The sequence below is a fragment of the Buteo buteo genome, chromosome 4, assembly GCF_964188355.1.
Source record: "Buteo buteo chromosome 4, bButBut1.hap1.1, whole genome shotgun sequence".
In the NCBI taxonomy this organism is placed as follows: domain Eukaryota; kingdom Metazoa; phylum Chordata; class Aves; order Accipitriformes; family Accipitridae; genus Buteo; species Buteo buteo.
In genome coordinates this window covers 52,061,033-52,083,193 of record NC_134174.1, presented here as the reverse complement: position 1 = coordinate 52,083,193, position 22,161 = coordinate 52,061,033, and the positions used below count along the sequence as shown (strand labels likewise).

The 22,161-nt window shown below is 35.6% G+C and overlaps 2 protein-coding genes across 4 annotated transcripts in view; one reads left to right on the top strand and one right to left on the bottom strand.

Annotated features, from left to right (window-relative positions):
- MARCHF5 (membrane associated ring-CH-type finger 5) overlaps positions 1-20,172 on the top strand; it is a 31,849-nt gene extending 11,677 nt beyond the window's left edge. For 2 of the 3 annotated variants that reach the window (XM_075026106.1, XM_075026108.1), the window contains 5 exons: positions 6,966-7,168; positions 12,513-12,643; positions 15,838-16,021; positions 16,455-16,621; positions 17,841-20,172. In XM_075026106.1, coding sequence (XP_074882207.1) covers positions 6,966-7,168; positions 12,513-12,643; positions 15,838-16,021; positions 16,455-16,621; positions 17,841-17,957 — 802 coding nt within the window. In that variant the 3' untranslated portion in view covers positions 17,958-20,172. The remainder of the gene's footprint in view (positions 1-6,965; positions 7,169-12,512; positions 12,644-15,837; positions 16,022-16,454; positions 16,622-17,840) is intronic. The other variant, XM_075026107.1, reaches the window with a different exon arrangement.
- Positions 11,354-22,161, bottom strand: part of IDE (insulin degrading enzyme) — a 99,467-nt gene continuing 88,659 nt past the window's right edge. Inside the window, exon 25 of the mRNA XM_075026092.1 lies at positions 11,354-12,087. Within this exon, the coding sequence (XP_074882193.1) occupies positions 12,043-12,087 (45 nt within the window). The 3' untranslated portion in view covers positions 11,354-12,042. The remainder of the gene's footprint in view (positions 12,088-22,161) is intronic.

The window sequence follows — 22,161 nt, the reverse complement described above, 5'->3', positions numbered from 1 at the left end:
ATGTTATCTGTTAGAGAAGGTTGTGTCTGGTCTTTTTCCATCTAATGTACTTGCAGTATCTAGAACATGCTAGCAGCTTTTCTTTCTTCAGCCAGTGTAAATATTAGTATATGAATTCAAGCTGATGGAGCCTCTTACTACTTCAGTTATACCTTGACATTATGCTGCTTTGCAGTTAGACATTGAGAGAAGATAAGGCTTAAAGGAATTTCTTCAGGTTTTTTTTCCACTTTCCTCGTCAGGAGGAGCTTTCAGACATACTGCTATACAATTCTGTGAATATTACAGGCAATTAATACATAATTAAGATGTTTAAAGGAGCATTCAAGGAAGTAACTTTAAATAGCCTCTAAAACATAATTTGCTAGTTGCTTCATATCTTTTACTTTTTATGTTTGTGATTTTTTTGACAGCTTTGTCAAACAATGCTTAAGAAAATGTTTTCCCTGTATAGTATGCTATCTCCATTATAAAAAAATCCATGAAACGTTTTATGCATTAACTTCATGCTATTAGAATTCTTCAGTGTTTGCTAGCTACGTACATACCTAACTACTTGTTCAGCTTTTCTTTTCAAATCATGTTGTTCATGGCCTATTTCAGTTCTGGAAGTAAATTGTTTTGTGTGTGTGTATGGGGTTCTTTGTTTTGGTTTTGTTGTTTGGTTTTTCTTTTTCCACTTGGTTTTAATCACTTTTATTTTTCTTCCTAAACATGATGGTAAGAATCAGTGTTACTGCCCCCTAGCAGGCACTCAGTAGCTTAAATTGTTAGAGTTGTATGCCAAGCTGCTAATGTATATAAGAACAACGCTTTAATTAGCAAAGTATGTAATGTTTTAGTAATAAGGTGCTTATTGTATGAGTAATAGTTTTACCTGATTTGTCCTTTGCATATTTTTAGGAGGGCCCTGTTTTCCTCCCCTTAATAAAACAAATAACAACAAAGTTCTTTGTATATTTAGAGGCTCGCAGCAAGGCTGTTGAGCTTTGGTGACTTCTCAGATTTTCCTTTTGAAAAAGTGAGAGTGCACTAATATTAAACAAAGCCTTTAAGAGAACTGAATTTTGAAGTCTTTGCCAAAGGGATATGCCTGAATAACTGGTTGCAAAAGTTCCATTTGTCCAGAATGGAAGGTAGGTTTTTTTACCAATAGTCTAGATCGTCTTTGACAAACTAGAGAGTAAAACGCAATGAGATAGCTAAATCTGTGGGGGATTTCTTATTCGAAGTTGGGTAGAAGTAAAGGCCATAAAAGCCTTGTAAGGCACGATTCAAGCACAATAGGTGGTGACTTTTAGTCAAAGGTTTAATTTTATCCACAAGCTAGAAAGTTGCCAGCAGGATTCTGTGAACTGTCCTTTACTCATAGCTCTGCCTTTATATAGTGTGGTTAACTCAAGTGTAAAGTACTTTTCCTTAATTGGAGCTATAATTGAGAATATATAAATAAGTTTAAGTTGAACTTCTGGTAATCACTAGATCTTTCTGGTACACTTTCTAGTAAATTATATGTTTTGTTTTAATGTGTCTGCTTATTAGGTTTTAGTCATCCATGGGCTTTTATTAAAGCTTTTTAAAATCTAGTTTAAACAATGCCATCCTGGGGTTAGAGGAAGTCAGAACCTATATATGCATACCACTTTTGTGGCCATGTGTTCAGACCAACATTAGCTTGATGTTCTCTAACCTTTCCTGCTGTTTTTAATGAAAGCACTACTTTTGTAGTAAAGTCTAGTTACTGTTGTTTCTAGATTATCATCAACTTCTCCTTTACTCAGCATTACACCCTATCCTTGATGACTAGGCAGAGCAGAATTGGGTATTAGGTCAGATGACTTTCAGGAACTTCCTTTGAAGATTTTAGACTTTGTTTTGAGGTGACAGCATGTTTTCTAGTTGAATGATACAGACCGGCATATGGCTGCTATGCCATGCTGACTTAGAAAGTAACTGCAGAAGTCATGATGGAGCATCTTAAGATTGCTATTTTTGTACTGGTATCTCTGTTCCTCACTCTGCATGTGTGTTTTTTCCCCTTAGGATAGTGTAAGGATTTTTTGAGTTTGGGAGACAGAGCTTGGGTTGAAGATAAAAGTATTTTCTACTGTGTGTGATGGGCCAGGAAAATACTGGGGAAAGAGTGGTGCTCCATCTACAATCCTGTTCCAGTCTTCCTCTGCTGACAAACTTCCACCATTGTGGAAGATAGGTCTGTATGCATTCTGCTGTTGAAGTCTTCATGATAATTTAGGCTTTGTAGCTGAGTTCATCTCTTCCAGCACTTAATCTCCTCTGTGAAGCATGATGTAAGCTAGCATTTCTTGAGTTAAACGATACTCTCATCTTTGCAGCCTTTATCAGGGATATGTAGGCTAGGCTTGCATTCTATTGTGACTGGTAGTGGCCCTCTAGCACAAGAATTTTATTCCTGCTGGTTCCTTCAAACTCAAGAAAAGGAAGTGCTTAGCAGTAGCATTTGCAATGCATTGTTTTTCTTGCTTTTTGAGAGAACAGTGTGCTGTGTTCCCCTACTAAAATTCCAGCCAGCTCCAAAGCAGCCTACCTGTGTTGTATGCTACTCCCTTGATTTTTTCCTACATCCTAGTCTTCCCACTTAAACATGATCTTACAGTATTTAGAGTGTAGTTGGCAGTTTTAGTGGAAGCTTATCACTATTCTTCATCAAGGATATTTTATCTGTCAGTATAGACTGTGCATAAAAATTGGTTATAGAAACTCATGAAAAATTGCCTCTTCCAAAGAGCAGATTTGTGGGTCATCCTTTGGAACAGTGCCTTTTTATGGCCAGTTACTGGAGTGCTTTCAGTCGTTTCTTCCAAGATACATTTTCACCCCTTACTGCATTGGCTCTCTGTGCTATCATTGCTATCAGTTATGTTTCAGCCTTTTCACTTTTTTCTTTTTGGATGTGAAATTCAGTTGCAATAAGCCACTTAGTCACTGCTTAGCAGAACAAGGATGCTTTAATCAGATAGCAAGATATCAGCAAATTTCTGCTGCTTTAAGGGAAAGTGGTGTGCTTTATGATGTGGGAGAAGTGGAGAAAAGTTTTCTTAAAAGAGATTTCTTATATTTTACAAAGGATCTGTAATGAGAGGAGAAATGCTTTTTAGTTCATGGCTCTAGAGCATGTCATGCACAAAGTCTTGCAAGAATTTTTTCTCAGAAGTTTTCTGGTTTTGCTTGCCATTCATATGTGTGAACCACTGAACAGCTGAATCTAAAAGGCATTTGTAACCCTATTTTCAAAGCTGAAATAATTATATTGGCCTGGGTTTTGTGTATGTTTCGTTTTATTTTTTTTTTAAGCCAAGGAAGTGTGGAAAAATGTATTGATTTGGCTCTGTAGAAAGTCATCAAGGTTTGAGTTTCTATCAGAAACAATGCTTTGTTCCACCTTGTCAGCCTTTTCTATTTCAGGTTATCTGAGTAGCAACTTGATTCAGTGGTAAGAATCAAGGTCATATTTTATTCAGTACAAGAAAATGGAAAATCTGGCAAGAGCCAATATACTTGTTTCGAAATGGTTTTATTTAGCCCTTTCTGCTACAGCTGCTGTCAATGGAATGAGATAAAGCTGATGACAGAATACAAGGAATTTACTATTCATTATTCATGACTTGCTAAAGGTTTAAGTCTGTAAAGGATTTTGTTGCTCTTTTCATGGGTCTTTCAGGTTTTCAGATATGATTGCCTGGCAAGAAATTGGATGAAGCAATTAAAGAAAAGATACATATTTTTCTTGACTCACTAACCTTAACAGAAAACTTGAACAGAATTTAATCTGCAGAGTGTTCATGACAAATTCACTAGTTAAAATTGCAGTGTAGCAAGATTATGTTCATGCTTAAATCTGTCATTCTCTGAATAAACCTTAGACTTCTGTGGTGTGTTGGCATCTGACCTTACTGGCACCCACAGACCTAACTAGCTCTACTGTGAAGCCTTTAGCTTAAAAATAAAAATATAAGTTACAAATTTAGAGCAGTTGTAGATATAAATAGGATGTGAAATGAATGAGTGAATTTTTTGCTTTTAATGCAGCAAAAAACTGTCTTAAGAGGAAAAATTATCAGTAGTGTTGTGTTGTTTGTTCTTACAGTAAATTTAGGGTTTCTTGATGTAAATAGAAAATGAATAAACATTGTAAGGACTTGTATTCCTTAAGAACTCCTTGATATCAAGTGCAATGAATTAAAATGTCTGCTGTGCTTTGTAATACTTTGAAATGTTTGTAGGGGGTCTCAGCAGTTTCATCTAGATTCTTACTGACTTGTGGCTTGGCTGTCTTCTTCCTGCTTAGGAAGGTTAATGTGTCCTTTCAGTTAGGACTGCTATAGGTGCATATCGGGTGTATAAAGGTAGAAAGAGGGAGGGTATTACAGGAATGCATAACATGACAATTCTGATTTAAACAGATGTTGTGGGGAAGGACAGAAAGAACCAAAGTCACACTTTGCTTTTACCTTCCCATTAAGACGAATGGGAGAAATTGCAGTTCTGATTCAAGATGTTAGTCTTCCAACCGAACAATCTTCTTGAATGCAAACTGGTGTAGTTCTAGTTTTAGAGCACAAGTGTTAAAATTTACATCTGTACCTACTAGAATATGTTCTGTACTTACAAATGGACATGTGGACATGACAGTTATGTTTGTTTTACCTGTTGTTCAATACTAAATTGCTTTTTCTGCAGTCTTCCCTGGAATCTGCATCTCAAATTGTGTTCCCTTTCACAGGTATGCCAGTAATAAGTTGCTATAGGCTATGTTGTGCTCTTGCACACTCGCAACTTAATTTCAGTATACTTCTGCCACTATAAATCAGAAAAAGATTCAGAACTTTAAAAGAAAGCATTGCAAATATTTATAGGCACAGTTATTCCTATAAACAAAACATGGCTATTCTTCTGTAGAGAAACATTTTCAGTTCACAAATAGAATACTACCCAAAATAGCAAGGCCTTAAAAGGAAGCTGTTGGACACAATATTTTTTTACTACTTCAAGTTTGAGCCTGACAAAATAAGTTTCCCATTGTAGATTCCCCACCCCCTCCTTTTCCTCATAGAGCAGTTAAAAACAAAACCAAACTACCACCCCCAACCTGTTTACAAGTGACATGCTAGGGAGAAAATAGTGACCTGTTAAAGGAATTTACTGTATTTTTGTTGCTTTGAAATTGGTTCTAGGCAGATTGGCCCTTGCTGTGCTTATAATTCCCTTATAAACTTTGTCTAACGAGCTTTAGTTAGTTACAAGCTTTGTTTCTTTTTTTTTTTTTGAATGCGTACATAGGAAAGACCTCCAGTATGTATATGTTCAAGTATAAATTTGTCAAGTAAGTTTTCTGACAACTATTTAGCACTGATTTCCATAAGAGAGAGTATAACAATCTGGCAAAATGAGTAGAGTTGGAGGGGACTTCTAAGCTGTAATTTCTTTCCCCAGATGCTAACAAAGGTTAGAGCTGGGATGCAGAAAGGGCAGACTGAAACAAAAAATATGAGGTGGGGAGAGAATAAAGGTGAGTAGAGAAGCTGAAACAAGGAAAAAAAATTAAGTGTTTAAAAGGCTAGGAAGAAGGTTTATTACTGACAACAAATGCTAGGGGAGGGAGAGGAAAAATGTCATGAACCACTGTACCATCCCCACGTAGAAACTACAATCAAGATTCTTGAATCTTAACGTTGCTTTGTTTAGTAGTGCCAGAGCATTTCTCAGCTGCTTATGATCTCAGTTATTGTCAGTGGTTACACATAAGAAGCCTTATACTGTTTCATCTTAATGATGTTACTCAAATTAAGATAACAAAACCAGCATCAAAATAGTGCTGCAATACTTCAGTTAGTGCATAATGTCTAATTAGATTGTGGCTTGATAGTTAAATTATAGGGATGCTGTTGCTGAACACCTTTATAAAGGTTTAATTAGGATTATGATGGCTTGTGTCAAATATTTATTTTTAAAAAATATATCAAACCAGACTATATTTGTAGAAAGAGCCTTATTTTGTTAGATTCTTGTTTATTATCTAACTTCACTATCTTCAGTAGGGAAATTAGCAAATTATTTCACAGTAAAAACTAAATTATTGGGTCAACATATCTGATATTCTCCTAGTTTAGATCCATGTTTTACTTTCCTCTTGCAATTTGTAAGGTCTTTAAGGATCTGGCCTAGTCATCAGATCAGATATCTGGGAATTACTAGGATGTGTGCTCTCTTCAGGTCAGGTCACATAACCTGTCAGTCTTGTGTTTTCTCCTTATAGAATTAATATGTTTGAATTTTCTATATCCAGATAATTTTTCAGTGCAGAAATTTCCTCCTCTAGTGGTACAATAGTATTCTTCAAGTACTTTATAACTTAATTTATATTATACAAAATTGATTTATCTGAATGAAGTACTTTCTCTTTTCAAAGAGAGGGAATTAATTGAATATAATTATTTACAGTTTTTGTGATACATTGTGTCATTTGTGTTGGTTTGTTGTTTAAGCGGATTGAGTTAGTTTCCCTAGTAACAGACTACTGTATTATTGATCTTATATTTTTTAATTTTAAAAACTTACCAAAATGTCTGCTGTAGAAGGAGATGATAATAAATTTTAAAAATACATGGATTTTTCATATGTTGAATTATTCAGAGGTTGAACTACAGTCTCAATGCTTTTTAATTCATAAATTATCTAAAAGTTAAATTAGTAATTCAGAATGTATTAAAAGCAGTTGTTTAGCTGTCTGTAATAGTATGTTAATATCAGAACAAGACTGTGGTACAAAATATTTATATTTTTGGTGATTAAGAATGAAGCAACAAGTATCATCTCATTTAGGTGCACGTTTTCTAAAACTATATGCTTTCACATGTGAAAGTTTATTTTAAGCATGTAAAAGCAGAAAAAAAAAAAATATCTTTTTTTCCTTCCTGTAATTACAGAAGCTGCTGGGTTTGTTTTGCTACCGATGAGGATGATCGGACCGCAGAATGGGTGAGACCTTGCAGGTGCAGGGGCTCTACGAAATGGGTTCATCAGACTTGTCTGCAGCGCTGGGTGGATGAAAAGCAAAGAGGAAACAGTACTGCTAGAGTTGCTTGTCCTCAGTGCAATGCAGAATATTTAATAGTATTTCCAAAGCTAGGTAAGACATGCATCAATTTAAAAATAATATAATGGGTTGTTTCTTTATATTGTTCCTACTTTTTCCTCTTTTGTGGAAAAAAAAAACCTTGTCTGTTCCCTTTTCCAGACAGAAAGAAATACCTTTATATTCTGCTCTTGTCCTATTTGTTGGCTTAGTTAAATACCTTCTGAAAATTTTGGATGTGTTCTGCTTAGGTATATTGATAAGTCTTATAAGTAATTGATCTATAATTAATTAATGGTTAAGGTGATATTTTTTCTTGTTGAGCAGAGTGTGACTTCTTTCAGCAATTGCTACATATTAGCACATAAACACATCCTTTTTTTTTTCCTCAGCTTGCAGAAAAACTGTTATCAAAGGAAATTCAAAGAACCTTACTGAGCAACCTGTTGCATTACCTGAAAAACATAGTTTTACTTTGTTTGGGAGGTGTTCCTGACTCAGTATTGCCCTATATTCAAGAGGCAGAATATCTGTAGTTGCTGGGCACTGCTGTAGCTCTGTCAGCGTGAAAGAAAGTTGGAGATGGTCTTCCAGAGTCTACTTACTTGAGTAGCCAACTAGGACACTGCACAACATGTTGCATATATTTAAATTAGCAGTGGTTGCTATCATTCCAGCCCTCATTTGCCCATATGTTCTATGGGGTATATTAAGTAGGGCAAGAAAATGAAATGTTGCCATGGAAACTTTAATTTTGTTTAAAAGTAAAACTGCTTGTTAAAGAAATGCTGATACAGCATGTGAGTACAGGCATTTAGAAGATTTTAAAGATTTTTTTAAAAGTATCTTATTTTTGTAATGAAACAGCTGAAAATAACTTGCACTTTCAGTTCTTTGGGAGAGGACCTATTTTCTGTTAGTATAAGGGCTGACAAAATTAAGGTGTGAAGGGAATTTTATTTGGGTGATGATGTTTATTTCTATGATGGAACACTGAGAAATGGGAGAGAAAATATGGACTAATGTATTGTTGATATTCAAGAAAACATAAACCATCATGAAACTTACTACCAAGTTATTCATATATCAGCCACAATTCAGCTTTCCTATAAGGATAAGGTAGACAGGAATCTTAATAATCTCCATCATAAAGGCGGCATCAAATGACAACATTTAGCATTGGCTTTGGGGAAAACAAATGTTTGATATCTGGACACTTACAATGTACCACAAAACTTGAAGCTGTTTAATATTCTTACTTGCATCTTGAATGATGAAATTGTAATGTCAGCTGCATTTATATTTTATTTTGGCACTGGGAAAAAGGGGAAGCAACTATAGTTGGGAGAACATGCGTGCACAGGCATTTTCATTTGTTCTTGCAATTTGTGGCATACTCTCCTTGAAAGCTAAGATTCCTAAATGCTAACGTTCCTAGGTTCTGAAGCTGGCCTAATATTCTTGCATGAGATTGTTCAGTTCTTGCCTGCAGGCATGCAAGAATCTTTTGATGTATTTTCCCTCACAATACCATCTTTTTCCATTTTTAAAGATGAGAAGGGCATAAAAATTCAGACTTGTGTAAGAGTACACAAGACCAATAGTAGACGACGGAAATAAATTTGGGTCCATCAAACACAATCATAAGCTTGAAGTGCCTTAAACAAGTGAGACAGTCTTGCCCTTTTGTAGCTCTTTCTAGTGACCGAAAACTGTTATATCACAATTCCACTATAAGTCAGTCAAGGTCACACCAGGCAGAGTTAGGACAGTAATATGTTTTCAAGCAGTCTTGCCAGTAGCCCTGTCTCTGCTGCAGCAGGTATCTTTTGAAGACATTACTAGTCATACCATTCAAGAAACTACAATTACTTGAGCAGGGAAGAAGTAACAACTAAAGTTTCCCTGAAGTATCATAGTTCAGAAACTTACTTACATTAAGAGTCCTCTAATGTACTGCTGGAAACTTTTTTTTAAAAACAAATTTCTGTGAAAAGGTACTTCCTAACACAACTTCTTCTATTTGATTATAGTTTTGAAGTAATATCAACTTGAAGACATCAACAAATATTTTTATAAGTCATAGTGTCTCTCTCTTTGCCAATTCAAAACAACCCCCTTAGTGACGTATCTTCTTAAAATTATAGTTCAATTTCAAATTTGATAGTGCATATCAGTTTTAGAGATTGATAGTAACTGTTCTTACTAGCTGTTTTCCTTTCTTCTGAGAAATTTTTTTATTAAATAAGAAAATATTGTCACTTTGAAAATAACTGAAGTATCTTTTAGATAATTATTTCAGTTTAATAAATAGAAAACAGTCTGGAAGAGAAAGCTCTGTTAAAGCATGATAGTATTACAAAATGAAAAATATTTTTGTATTTTGTATTTCCTTCTTTAATTTGTATGTCAGTGATACTTAATTTCCTGCTTCTTCCTTAATACCATCTTAAAAGGAACAGTTATATTTGTCCTCCTTTCTCACAACTTCCTTCCTAAAGGGCTAATTAAAAAAATCCCACCAAAACCTGGAACAATGTTTTGCTAGTCTTTTCTCAAGATTCTATACCTAATTCCATAGCCTGCTTCTTCTAATGATTTCTATCAGTAGGTGCAATTTGTTAGTACTTTTAGTGTTAGACTTCTGCTGTTGCCTTATCACCTTGCCAAGATGTATAAGGCAAGCTTTAGTGCTTTGTGTCGCCCTTTAGGACTCACCAAATATGATGGGGTTTTTGAGTCTCTTGTCTTCACCGACTTCAAACAAATGTAAGTTTTCAAAATGGTACAACTACACAACTTTTTCAGTGACTGTGGGTAACAGTCAAGATGTCTAAATTACTGTGCATTCAGTACTTGCAGTTATGACCTTGTTGGTACTTTCAGCACATTGATAGACATCCCACTGCTTAAGTCTGTCCTGGAAACTTAAAGATAACTGTTAATACAGTGAAACTGCTTGTTCCAGTTCTTTGCATTTTGAGTAGAGTGTTCCTTCTTCAGAAACCCTTTAATTTTGGTACTTAATCAACAATAGGATGCTCAACTTGAGAATAAATTAACTCTATAGTTATACTTTGTCGGCTACTTATGGACTAACTTACATCGGTTGGTGTATTTGAAGCAGTGTGCTAGTGAGGTGTTTACTGTCTTACAAGCCACACAGGAAGATGCTTCCTGCCCTTAAAACTGGAGCTTATTACTAAAAGAACACATGCTGTACTAGAAGGTGCATGCAAAGGTAACCAATTTGAGGTACATGAGTAGTAGGTTAAGAACTTGAGGCTCCAGCAGAGCTAGAATAGAGAGTACATTAAGCAATATTCTGCCCAAGTTGCTTAGGACTGCCCACTAGTCTGATACATAACTTGGCAATATTTACAATGACTTATGTCAAGACTGCATATAAGCTAAATGTGTTTAAATTGCACCTCTTCAGCATGGTATTTGCACACACACCTGGGTATGGAAAAAAAAAAAGTTGCAATCCTTCTACAAGGTCTCGATGCTACTGCTTGCAGACAGAATGTAAAATCCTACCCTGTTCTTTTTTTTAAAAAAAAAAAGGGGTGAGGGGCAGAAGGGGGGGGAAAGCCACCACAAAACAGATGTATTTGGGAGTGCTTTACAAGAATACCAGTGCTGATAAAACATGACAATGAACGAGTTTAATTAGTTGTTCTTGTTGCTTGTTTTCACTGGCTGACTTGAGCTGAGTAGGACTGGTTGTTTTGAAAGCATTCACACTAGACCTGTTTTCAGAAAGAGAAGAACCAACTAAGTCATGAAACAAGAATCACAATTTTGTCAGTGTGGCTGACAAATTTTTTGCAAACTTTTTTTGATATGAATTTCACATCTTGATTGTACATTTAAATGTATGGCTTTTTAATTCATTTGGTATAAATATGATAGTTCAGAGACAATCCTTTTGGGAACAGGGTGCTAAGTTATCACCACCCTAAAAAACTAAGAATATAAAGTTCTTATGTACTAGGAGCATTCAAGCTAAGAATTGAACTGCAAGTAATTTTTGTATACTTGGAGAATGCCAAATACCATACCTTTACCTTTAGAAAGGTAAAAAAGAAAAAAATCCTTGACACCTAATCTTCTCAATTCTGTGCAGAGATGGAACAAGTTTTGATTAATTGGAGGTCAGGTGGAAAATGGTATACAACTCGGGATTGGTGTACAAAACAGAGCATGCTAACTAGCCTAGCAATTCATCTAGTGGAAGTCCTGCATATCTAGTATATCAGGGCTTCAGTAAGTCATTTAACACCATTGCTCAAGACAGCACTCCTTCAATAACCTGCCGCACCCCCCCACCCAAAAAAAAAAAAAGATATAAAAAATCAGGAAGTAGTAAAAGAATTAGAGGCCTGAGTGGGTAAGCTGTGATGAGAGACATGGAGAATTAGTTACTTGAAGAATGCCTGTAGGCTGGTTTTCAGAATAACTTTAATATTTTCACTGATTTTGGTAGGAAAAAAAGTAGGAGGGAGCTAACAAGAACTATTCATGCATATGAGCTGGAGGACAGTCTGTAGAATTTGTTGACAAATACGAAAGTAATGTGGAATTTGATCATGGTGATGACATTTTTCACTTCCATACATGTATTTGACACTTAAGCTTCTGGCTTTTGCTTTGCTGGTACTCTTGCAGTCTCTCAAAGAAAAGATGCAAGCGTGCCCTTGTTTACCTCGCCAAAGTTGATCAGGGTCATGTCTTGCTCTGTGTAAGTCTTGAAAGTGCATTTGTCCATAGAACAATGAAACTCTATTCAAGCACTCTTGTCAAAGGCACTAAATAACCTGAATAGGAGGGTTTTTTTCTCCCAGCGTTTGAGAGGTGGGCCTCTAAAAACATTGAATGCAGCCTCTTCCAGCAGAAGGAATCTTTCATGTTGACTGTGCTGCTTTTTACTGTACAGCAGGATAGTTTAGTGACAGAATTCTCAGGTGAAGCTGTCAAAGATAAGCACATGAAGTAATTACAACTAATCAGTATTTCTTCCTTTTGAAAACTGAAATATCTAACAAATAAAAAAGCCACTAAGCCTAAAATGCTTTCTACAACAGAACAATTCTGATTCAACACAGAGAAGGGAAAGTAGTCAACTTTAGTGGGTAAATTAGTGCTCTAACCAGCATATTAATCTCTCGGAAAGATGTTGCAGTGAATGAAATGGTAGGTAGAAATAAGTTACAAGTTTAGCTTAATAGCTTTTTAATTATATGTTCTCATTTAAACAGCATGTGTGGGATGTCAGACTTGTTATTTTGCCAAGTTCATTCTTTCTTGTCAGTAATAGATGCTGAGAGCTTTCTTCAGTATGCTTATGTATGTATATATGTATCTATCTTGAAACCTTACTTTTCCTTTATCATAGGTCCAGTTGTTTACGTTTTGGATCTTGCAGATCGACTGATCTCAAAGGCATGTCCATTTGCTGCAGCTGGAATAATGGTGGGCTCTATATACTGGACAGCTGTTACATATGGAGCTGTGACGGTGATGCAGGTACACATATATTCCCTCTTCTTACCAGCTCTGAAAGCAAGTCTTCTAAAGAAAAAGTCAATTAATTAAGACTCCTCTTTCCTTGGCTTAAAACATGCTTTAGCTACTTTCAGTGTAGTTAACAAATGAATTCAAGATGGGTGGATAGAAAGCTTTTCACTTTTAACTGATCATACTGCATAAAGCCAAGTATGCCTGTTTAAACATGGTTCAGTCTGCAACTAACAAAATTTATTACTGCTGTAGCTGGCTGCTCTTTGTATGGCAGGCTGGCGAACCCACTTCTATTCTTACAGAAGAGGTGCCATTACCACCTAACCACTAATAATGGGTAGTCTAATTCTTCAGAAAAGACATGAGACTAATTTCTTCTTTTACCTGTAGAAAAATTTTACTGCTAACATTCAAAGGGTTGAGACATGGTGAATTTTTAAGTTGCACCGCTTTTCTTATTGCATAAAGGAAAATGCATGCTCTGAATAGTGCAATTCATTCATGAGCAACAAATGCAAAACACTGCAAGTTAATAGTATGTTCTTTTAATTACTTCAGACTGTATGGTTAGTTGAAAGGGAAAAAAATATTTTTCCTACTTCTGTTCTTGTGAACTTGCTATTTAAATATAAAAATTACATTGAGAGATGGTAGACTATTAACTATGGAAAGAATTGATCGTGGCTGTCCTAGTTCAACTACAAGAGTTTTCATAGACTGTACAACTAGAAAGACCTTTGTTACCATTTTAGTTGTTGATTCCTATATCGAGCCCATAACCTGTGTTTTGCCTGAAAGCATAAAAGTATTTCTGCTGTTAATTCAGTTGTAGATAGAATTAACAAATCTGTATGCTGATAAGTAGTCCTCTACACAGTTCTCATTTTAAATACACAGCCTAGTCCTTATCCATTTTTCTTGAACTGTGTGGTACTGCCCTGCAGTTCTACAGGTCACTCCATCTCAAGATTGTGTGCTGTTTTGGTTCTGTTTGTACGTGATCTCATAGCAGAAATGTATATGACAACCACTTGAAGGGGAGCCCAAATGAGTTGATGCAGTCTCCCTGGTACCAGTGTGGCCAGGGTCAAGCGGCTGCTTAAGTGATGTATGATGATTTTCAATACCTCCTCCATTCCAGCAGATGAGTCTCTGTATTACAGAAGAGCACACTTAGGACTTTCCTTACCTGATACTTTGTTCTTGTTGTGGCCCTTACAGGAACATTGCAACCATCTGTAATATTACAACTAGACTTCCTGAAATATACCAGTCCTTATCTCCTTGCTCACTGCTACACTGAGCCTTTTTCTGTAGGAACTTAAATGACCTTTTTAGCTTCACTAGAACTACATAACCAAATGGAAAGATAAAATGCTCCATCCTGTAGATTTTTTCCCTTTTTGAAATGAGGATCTGTCAAATCCCAGATATGAAGAATTAGCTATTTTCCTCTGATGTAATGTTTTTTGATCATATGGATGGCATGCTGGGTAAGAGAATAATTTATTTTTGCATATAATGGAGGAGATTAAACTGGGAGTGGAGGGAAACTTTTCCGCCCCTTTTGTCACCCCAAACTTGCTAGGTTTAATATAACTTATTTCCTGCTGTGCTTCAGACTCCTTTCCTTCAGTTGAAGGGCCAGAGAGAAGCACAAAAGCTATTTTTAAAGGTTAAAGATGGAGAAAAATAAATACAGAATTGACATTGTGACTCCAGTGTGGCTAAGTCAGTAATAAATCATATGGGGTTACTGAAAACAGAAAGAAATAGTAATCTAAAGCAGAAGAGACAAGGTATTGGGCCTTTTTTTGATTGAGAAGGACTATAAGGAGAAAAAGGATAGTGTCAGACATCACATTTTGGGTGGAAGATGGTGAACCAGCTAGAAGACAAATGCTGAGTATTTTTTGCAGGAATAATCTTTTGGTGGCAACAAGATTGGTTATGCCTATTTTTAGAGGCTGTGGTATAGAACATAAGTTCCTGTTCTAGAAGAATAAAATGGAATGGTTTTCAAAGCAAGGCTAAAAAGTACAGTTTGAAGGTATTGTGGTACGTTACCCTAGCTGTTTCCCTGTGTCCTACTTATTCCAGCAGTACTGGTTTTTGTTGTGGGGTTTTTTGTTTTGTTTTTTAAATTTTGCTATTGTTACATGTTCTTACTACCTACTTTTGTGCAAGCGAAGACTTGGTAGCTTTTTGCATTTGTGTGGAAAACAGGAAGTCAGTGAAAACACATCAGGAAATCCAGTGCCTGACAAATGTAATAATTATTATTTTAGTGTTCTTAGTCTTCCTGGATTCTTATGGAAGAAGTTATGAAAGAGCCTGCTCTTTCTAGAAGCACTTCAAGGACTTTACTAGCATTTAGTAATTCTGAAATTGAGACAGCTCTAGAGGATATCTACCACTTTAATATTTTTTTTTTGTCCTCAGCTCTATTAGAGTTACATATTTAGAATAAAAAGCTTGTACCTTTAAGGAAAACATAAGGCACTGTTATGTTAGTTTTAATACCTACATTTTATAAACTGCAAAGTCTGATTTTTTTGTGCCAGTAGAAAGGTTTAGACACATCAGTAATGACTGTCCTTTACAACTGTAGCACTAACCACGTTTAAAAATAAGGTACAAGTGAAGATATGCTGCTATTTCCACTATTGTTGAAAATAGCTTTCCTCTTCCTGCATTCTCTAGAGAAACAATACTTTTTAATACTGTGATCTCTGTTGTGTAAGGTATTCCTACATAACAGAAATTTTTTATTAAAACATGCTGAGATATTTGCTATCAATTTATCTTTTAAAGAGTAGTATCTAATCAATTTCTGAGTGTAGAATTAATCATTCTAAAACTGTAAGTTCTATGTGTTTTGGAAAGCATGCTGTTTTGATGTTTCAGATGTTTAGGCTTTTACTTACACAGAAGCATGTGAAACTTTTCTTGAGATGGTAACAAATTGCGTTACAGCTCTCTGCAATATTAATGATGTGCAAACTAGGGCTGGTAGCTCACCTGCATTACACTTCATAAGCAACCAAGGATGCAAAGGGAAAACTGAGTATGTCAGGTAGAACAGTCGTCTTTGTTTAACTTGTGTGGGCAGCCCCAAACAAATGAGACTTTTAAAAAGTTACGTTCTTTGTTCAATTGTGGCCTTTGTTATGTTTGTCAACTATATACATATTTACCAGGTTGTGGGTCACAAAGAAGGTCTTGATGTCATGGAGAGAGCTGATCCTTTATTTCTTTTGATTGGACTTCCCACTATCCCAGTCATGCTAATACTGGGCAAGATGATTCGTTGGGAGGACTATGTGCTCAGACTGTGGCGCAAATACTCTAATAAGCTACAGATTTTGAACAGCATATTTCCAGGTAATGTGATTAAATTTAAAAGGCAATATCAAGCTTGAATTTGTGCCTTTAGGAGATGGGGATAGGCAAGTAGTTTTCCCCATTCTTAAGTAGAGGTGATTAACACCTTGACTCTATTTTATGTTCAGTCTGTTTAGACTGTGTTTGTATAGTACCTAGTGAGAAAGGTGGGGCAAGAGGAGCAAGAGCATGGTTTCAGTTAAGGCCTTAGTAACAAAACAAGCTACTGAAAACCATGGGTCTTACTTGAAAGTAAAAATGAATACAGTCATTTAATGGAAACAGAGTATTCACTGAGAAGAAGGATAGTTCTCAAAAAGTAATTGGGCTATAGATTTGTAATGGAGTGGGGGGTGGGCGCTCATGTGCTTTCTATGTTCCGTTTGAGGTAGTGGCTACGTAACCTTTTCTTCCCCCACTCTCATCCCTTTAGGCATTGGATGTCCTGTTCCTCGTATTCCAGCAGAGGCCAACCCTTTGGCGGATCATGTCTCTGCTACACGTATTCTATGTGGAGCTTTAGTTTTCCCTACTATTGCCACGATAGTTGGAAAGCTGATGTTCAGCAGTGTTAACTCAAATTTACAAAGGACAATCTTGGTAAGATTCAGTATTGTTTGTTTCATAAATGATTCTAATATAGGAATACAAAGTGTTGTGTTGGGGGGGCGGGGAGGAAAGTAAAAAGGAACATAAATTGATCTAGAACTTGAGAGTGGCATTTGATTAAGAGAAGGGGGTTTTTTTAAGGTTGCCTATCATGGCAGTGGACAAGCATCACATGTGTGAGAGGTTTTGTCCTTACTACTGCAACTAATCTCAATTCAAGACAAGGCTGAAACTTCTATCTGGTACTGTACTAGGCAGACCTTAGCAGTAATTAAGGGTGATAATGGCGATGAGTAACCAGCATCTTCTAAGAACAATCTCTGCAAGGGAAGACTAGGGTTTTATTATCAACCTTTTCATATTAGCTTCTGTTACTAATTCTTTGAGAGGATCCCTTTATTACTTATTAAAATAAGGAGAGAAAAATAAACTCTCCACAGAAGTTGAATGGAGGGGGGAGGACAAAGAGAGGAGACAATCTCTTCCTTTGTGAATAACCTCTCTGGCTTGCAGCCTTTCAAGGGGAAGCACACTGAGTTTGGTAAAGTGGTATCCCTAGTCATCTGACTGTCACTTCAGCCCCTGTTTTCAATTCCAATGTGTTTATGCACTCCCTCTCTTCTACATGGAAGAAACAGTGATATTACAACTGTTTATGCAGACTAAAGGCTTCTTGGTGTCTCTTCTTATTTTGAAGACTTGAGATAAACATATTGTAAAACTTTCTAGAAAAAAAATGTTTGTTTTACAAAAACTAGATTTTATTTCACTCCACACTTGCTTTTGGCAAGTGGCCTTTTTCACAGTCTGATTATAGAATGGAAATTAGTATTATTCCTTCTGTCATGTATAGTATATATTCAGAGAAAGGAGGAAAGCAGATATCTGCATTTTACTTTGTTCTTTAAACAGGATGTATTTTGATTTTTTTTTTTTAGAGTATTTGTCAGATTTCCAAGCAAATAAAAGCTTTCAAAAGGTTTTATAGATCCAGTATGTAATACCTTTAAGTAACATTAACCTCTGTAATAGTGCATTGTGACAGAAAACATTGAGGTACTCATTTGGAATTGTCCTAATTAGCTACGCTTCAACAGAAAATGCTATGATTGAAAAAACAAATCTTGTTTGACCAGAAATTTTTAAAAAGAACATTTGCAATGATATGACACTGAGCTGTGCAGGTTTTCAAAATATCTTTCTATTTCAGGGTGGAATTGCTTTTGTTGCTATAAAAGGAGCTTTTAAGGTTTACTTCAAACAGCAGCAATACTTGCGCCAAGCTCACCGCAAAATTTTAAATTATCCTGAGCAAGAAGGAGCATAAGGCTGTGATCTCCAGATGCCGTACAGTCTCACCTAACAGGTTTCCATATTGTATTGGTTCCATCATTACTGCACAGTAGTGGACAATTGTGATAAGTTGCTGCTCCTATTTTTTTTTTCTTTAAATATAATAAAGCACTGTCTTGTGGCAGGGTAAATCCTTTCAGCAACCACTGAACCTAAGAATGTGACTTGGCTTTCATTATTTTTGGGTATTTCTGTTGGGCAACAGGCTTCTGAATTATTTTGTTTGAGCCAATATGCTGAATGGAGAAAAAAAAGCATCAACTACAGAACAAGAACATTGAAATTGTGTAGTTAATGTAGGCTATATCCAAATGCCTTTTCTATATGTGTTTTCATACCCACGCTATCATCCAGTTCAGCATGTCACACAATGAAGGGAATTTTTTTTAGAAAGGAAGTACATGTGAGTCATTACCAAGGGGAAGTAATTGTGGGACATCAGCCAATAAAGATTTCCTTGGTTTTTGCTGGTATCAAACAGGGGGTGTAAAATACTCAAATGACTGGTCAGAGAAAACAGAAGATAGATCACTCTCTACAGGACTTGTATGTCAGCTTTAGCCACCTAAGTACTAGGTGTTGAAATTAGCATGGCTTTCATGTGAATATTTTATTACTGATAATTTTTACTGTCCTGTTGTATCTTCTGCAGTGCCTAGTGTTATTTTCTCATGGCTCTTCTACTGTTTTGTAACTGGTGCTGGATAGCATTTTTTTTCCTCTGCGGTAAAATAATTACATGGGGGGAAGTAAATTTCAGTTGCTTATTTTGTAGTTAAGTGTTAGAGCCCTTGTTCAGTTTTCATGTTCCTTTTGATTATGTAAATACCCATACAAGTACAAAGAGCAGTAAAAGTGTGAGGAAACAACACTGGACACTAAAGCTACATTTAAACTGACAGATTAGGGCATCCTTCTAAACTTCCAGACCTGGGTGCATTAACTTGGCTCTGGTACCAGGACTAGGCTCTCTTCTGCCCATACCAGCTCTAGTGGAAAGATTGGCTGGAATGGGGTGACACTACACTTTGGGTACCTAACCTGAGCATGGTACATACCAGCAGGCTAGACACTGTTAAGACAACTTGGCTCCATTCTGTAAAGGACTAAGGGATAAATCTTAGATGTGTAATAAACTAAGTTTATTTATACAGTAAGCTTTACTGTTACAATATGTTCAAAGTAGGGAGACATGTCTCTCTAAGGGAGACATTAGTACTTCAGTTATTTGATGTATTTATAAACTTTGTTTTGATGGAAGTTAACTGTTTTGTGAAGTTAAATTTTGACAAACATAATACGGCCATTTAATAGTCATACCACATCTAACCTAGATTTAGTACTTTAAGTTTTCTCTTAACAACAATTTATTTGTTTTTCTCAAAGTTGGGGTTTTTTTTTCCTTATTCATATTAGTATGTCAAATGCATGGAGAAAAGTTTAAAAAAATCTTTTAGTGGAAGTATTCATAAGTAAATATTTCTTTTTACCAGAAATGAAGTAAATGCAGAATGGACTTCATATTTGACTGCAATAATGTATGTTAAAGAAATTCAAAATATGGTACCTTTTCTATAGTATGTTTATCTTAATTACTGAGATGTAATATTTTAGAACTGTACAAAAGTGTATATAATGGCCAACTAGTATTCCAAAACTATACAGGTATTGAAAATTATACATTCAATCAATATCAAATACTTTTGAGGTTCTTGCTGTAACTGAAGAATTACTATAATCTTGTAAGTCTGCTGATTATATTTGTCTTAGTGGGCTCACTTTTATATAGAACTCTAAATAGAGTAGCAGCCTCTGAAAGTTGCTGCTTTCTGTAAGATAGTCTTGAAACAATATAATACATATTTCTTACAGAATTCCTCATTTCGAGAAAACAGCTTTTCAGTGGTCTTCACTGTATATATTTCCAACCAATTTATTACTGTTTTTTAAAGTCTCACGAAGAATTGAATGATGCAAATTAGTGGGTTTGAAACTTGTTCCATGGGAAAGCTCATTGTCTTCTCTGGAAGTTAAAAGTATTGTAAAAATACAATTATAAAAATACTGTGTGGATTATAAAATTATTTCACCTGAGTAGCAGAAGGTCATTACTCTGTTGTAAATCTTGTTTTTAAGTATTGCAAATTATAGTTACGTTGAATTAGGTTGAATAAATATTTTTTACACTCCCTAGTGTATTTTGTCAGTTAAAAAAAAGCCTGTAGCAAAACTTATAAATGAAAAATGTGTTTTGTTTTAATGCACATATAAGGATTTATATAATCAATTTTAAGTTGATAGCCTGAAGAAATATCTTGGGAATGAAGGAAAAATTACTGTAAAACTTTAAACTTACATTTACTTTTTTTTGTTCTTTTTCTCTCTAGTGATCAATAAATGATGTAGGGGAATGCATTTCTCAAACATGTAAAGCAAAAGAATTGTTGCAACTCGAGCAACTTCTTGTAATACAGAACCTGGGTTGGGAGTTACTATGTATCTCTGGGTTGGCTGATGTGCAGCATTTATTTGGGGAATACTCTGATCCTTCTTTGTTGACAAAGATAATACTGGCTGTAGGAAGTATTTTTTCCACTGATGGCTAATTTATGCCCCATTACTTTCAGAACAAGGAATATGAAATGTTTTCTAGCATTTCTTAGTGTACTTTCTTATCTGTAACTTGGTTTCTCTTCGCCTTCCGTTACATCAGCATAAAGGCACAAATTACCTGAGCTGTGATTATGTAAATACATAAGAGATGCTTTTCCCCTTCTCTCTCCCCTCCTATCTTAAACTTATAGATTTAAATGGAGCCCTACTATACTTTACACTATTTTTTGTTGGAATGGTAGTTCTTTTCCTCATCCTTTTTCCTCTGCAAAAGCTTTTCTTTGTAACAATTTGCATGAGTTGCCTGCTTTCAAGTATATTAATTCCCTCCTCATCTGGAGTTGTTTCTCAAAGGTTACCTTTCTCCCTTGGTTATCAGAGAAGGATCCAACTGTGTAGCTGTTTAAGGCCTATCAGCATTTAGAGTAGTTCTGTGCTTGTAAGAAAAGATATGCTTAGGTATTGTGACTTTAGTCAGAATTAACTATTTTAATTGAGGACACAATTTTTACTAGAATTTCAGTGGCATAATGTTTATCATCACACCTGTGAGGATTCCCTTTTTTAAATGCATACTGTGGAACTTGGGCAAATTTATGGAGTATGTGTTTGAGGCTGTTTTTACTAGCTGCTGCTTAGAAAAGTTTTTAGCCAGACAAGTATGTCTGTTTGTATAGTGGTTTTTACTGATGGAGAGAACTCAGAGAAGTAGAAATACAAATGTTATAGATCCATTTACTGTTGCATCAGTATCTTGCTTTTGGAACTCTCTATTTCTTGTTCTATGTCCATGCCACTTTCTATTGGGATTTTCTTTTTTTGAAAAAACAGGATGAAATTTGTTTAATGCATCACTGAGTACAGTCATGTTATCTGTTCTTGTAAGAAATGCTGTGGTAATAATTTGTGCTTCCCATTTTAAAGTACAAATGCCAGTTTCACTAACAAGTCTGGGTTTGGAATTCTTTTCTAGTAGGCAAATGCTGCTGAAATTTGTGTTGATGTGTTTTTTGGTGATTGATTTTGTTTTGTGTTTGTGTTTTTTGGTGGTTGGTTGTTTCTTTCAAAGCATGCTGGGGTGGGAGCTGATAGAGGAAAGCATGAGATAGGATCATAGGTAAAAGCTAGGAAATTCTGAAGAACAAGTCTTAGCAGTTGTCCTCTCACTAACAGGCCCCTTCCTCTGCACCCTTGCAAAGTCACTGCTCTGTTCTACATAGTGTGAAACAGAACTTACTATTCAAATGCAAAAAGTAGTTGAGTATTCATTAGTTCTTGTATAGTTTGAGACTAAGTTCTGGTTTTGAAGGGCAATTAAAATGGAAGTGAATCTGTTTTGGCATGTAAGTGTTACTCATAACCTTAATTTTCCTCTTATTTTTTTCTCAAAAGACAGGGACACGTGGCTACTCAATTGGGATGGCACTTGTTAGATTGAAAGAAACTTCAAGGAGGCTGACAGTTTAGCTAGTGCATTAGCCTGGGAGAGGAACTGTATATGGAAAGCAGTCTTTGTCCTGAATTTAAGAAGTTTTTATTAATTCCAGTATTTTTGTGTGTGTGTG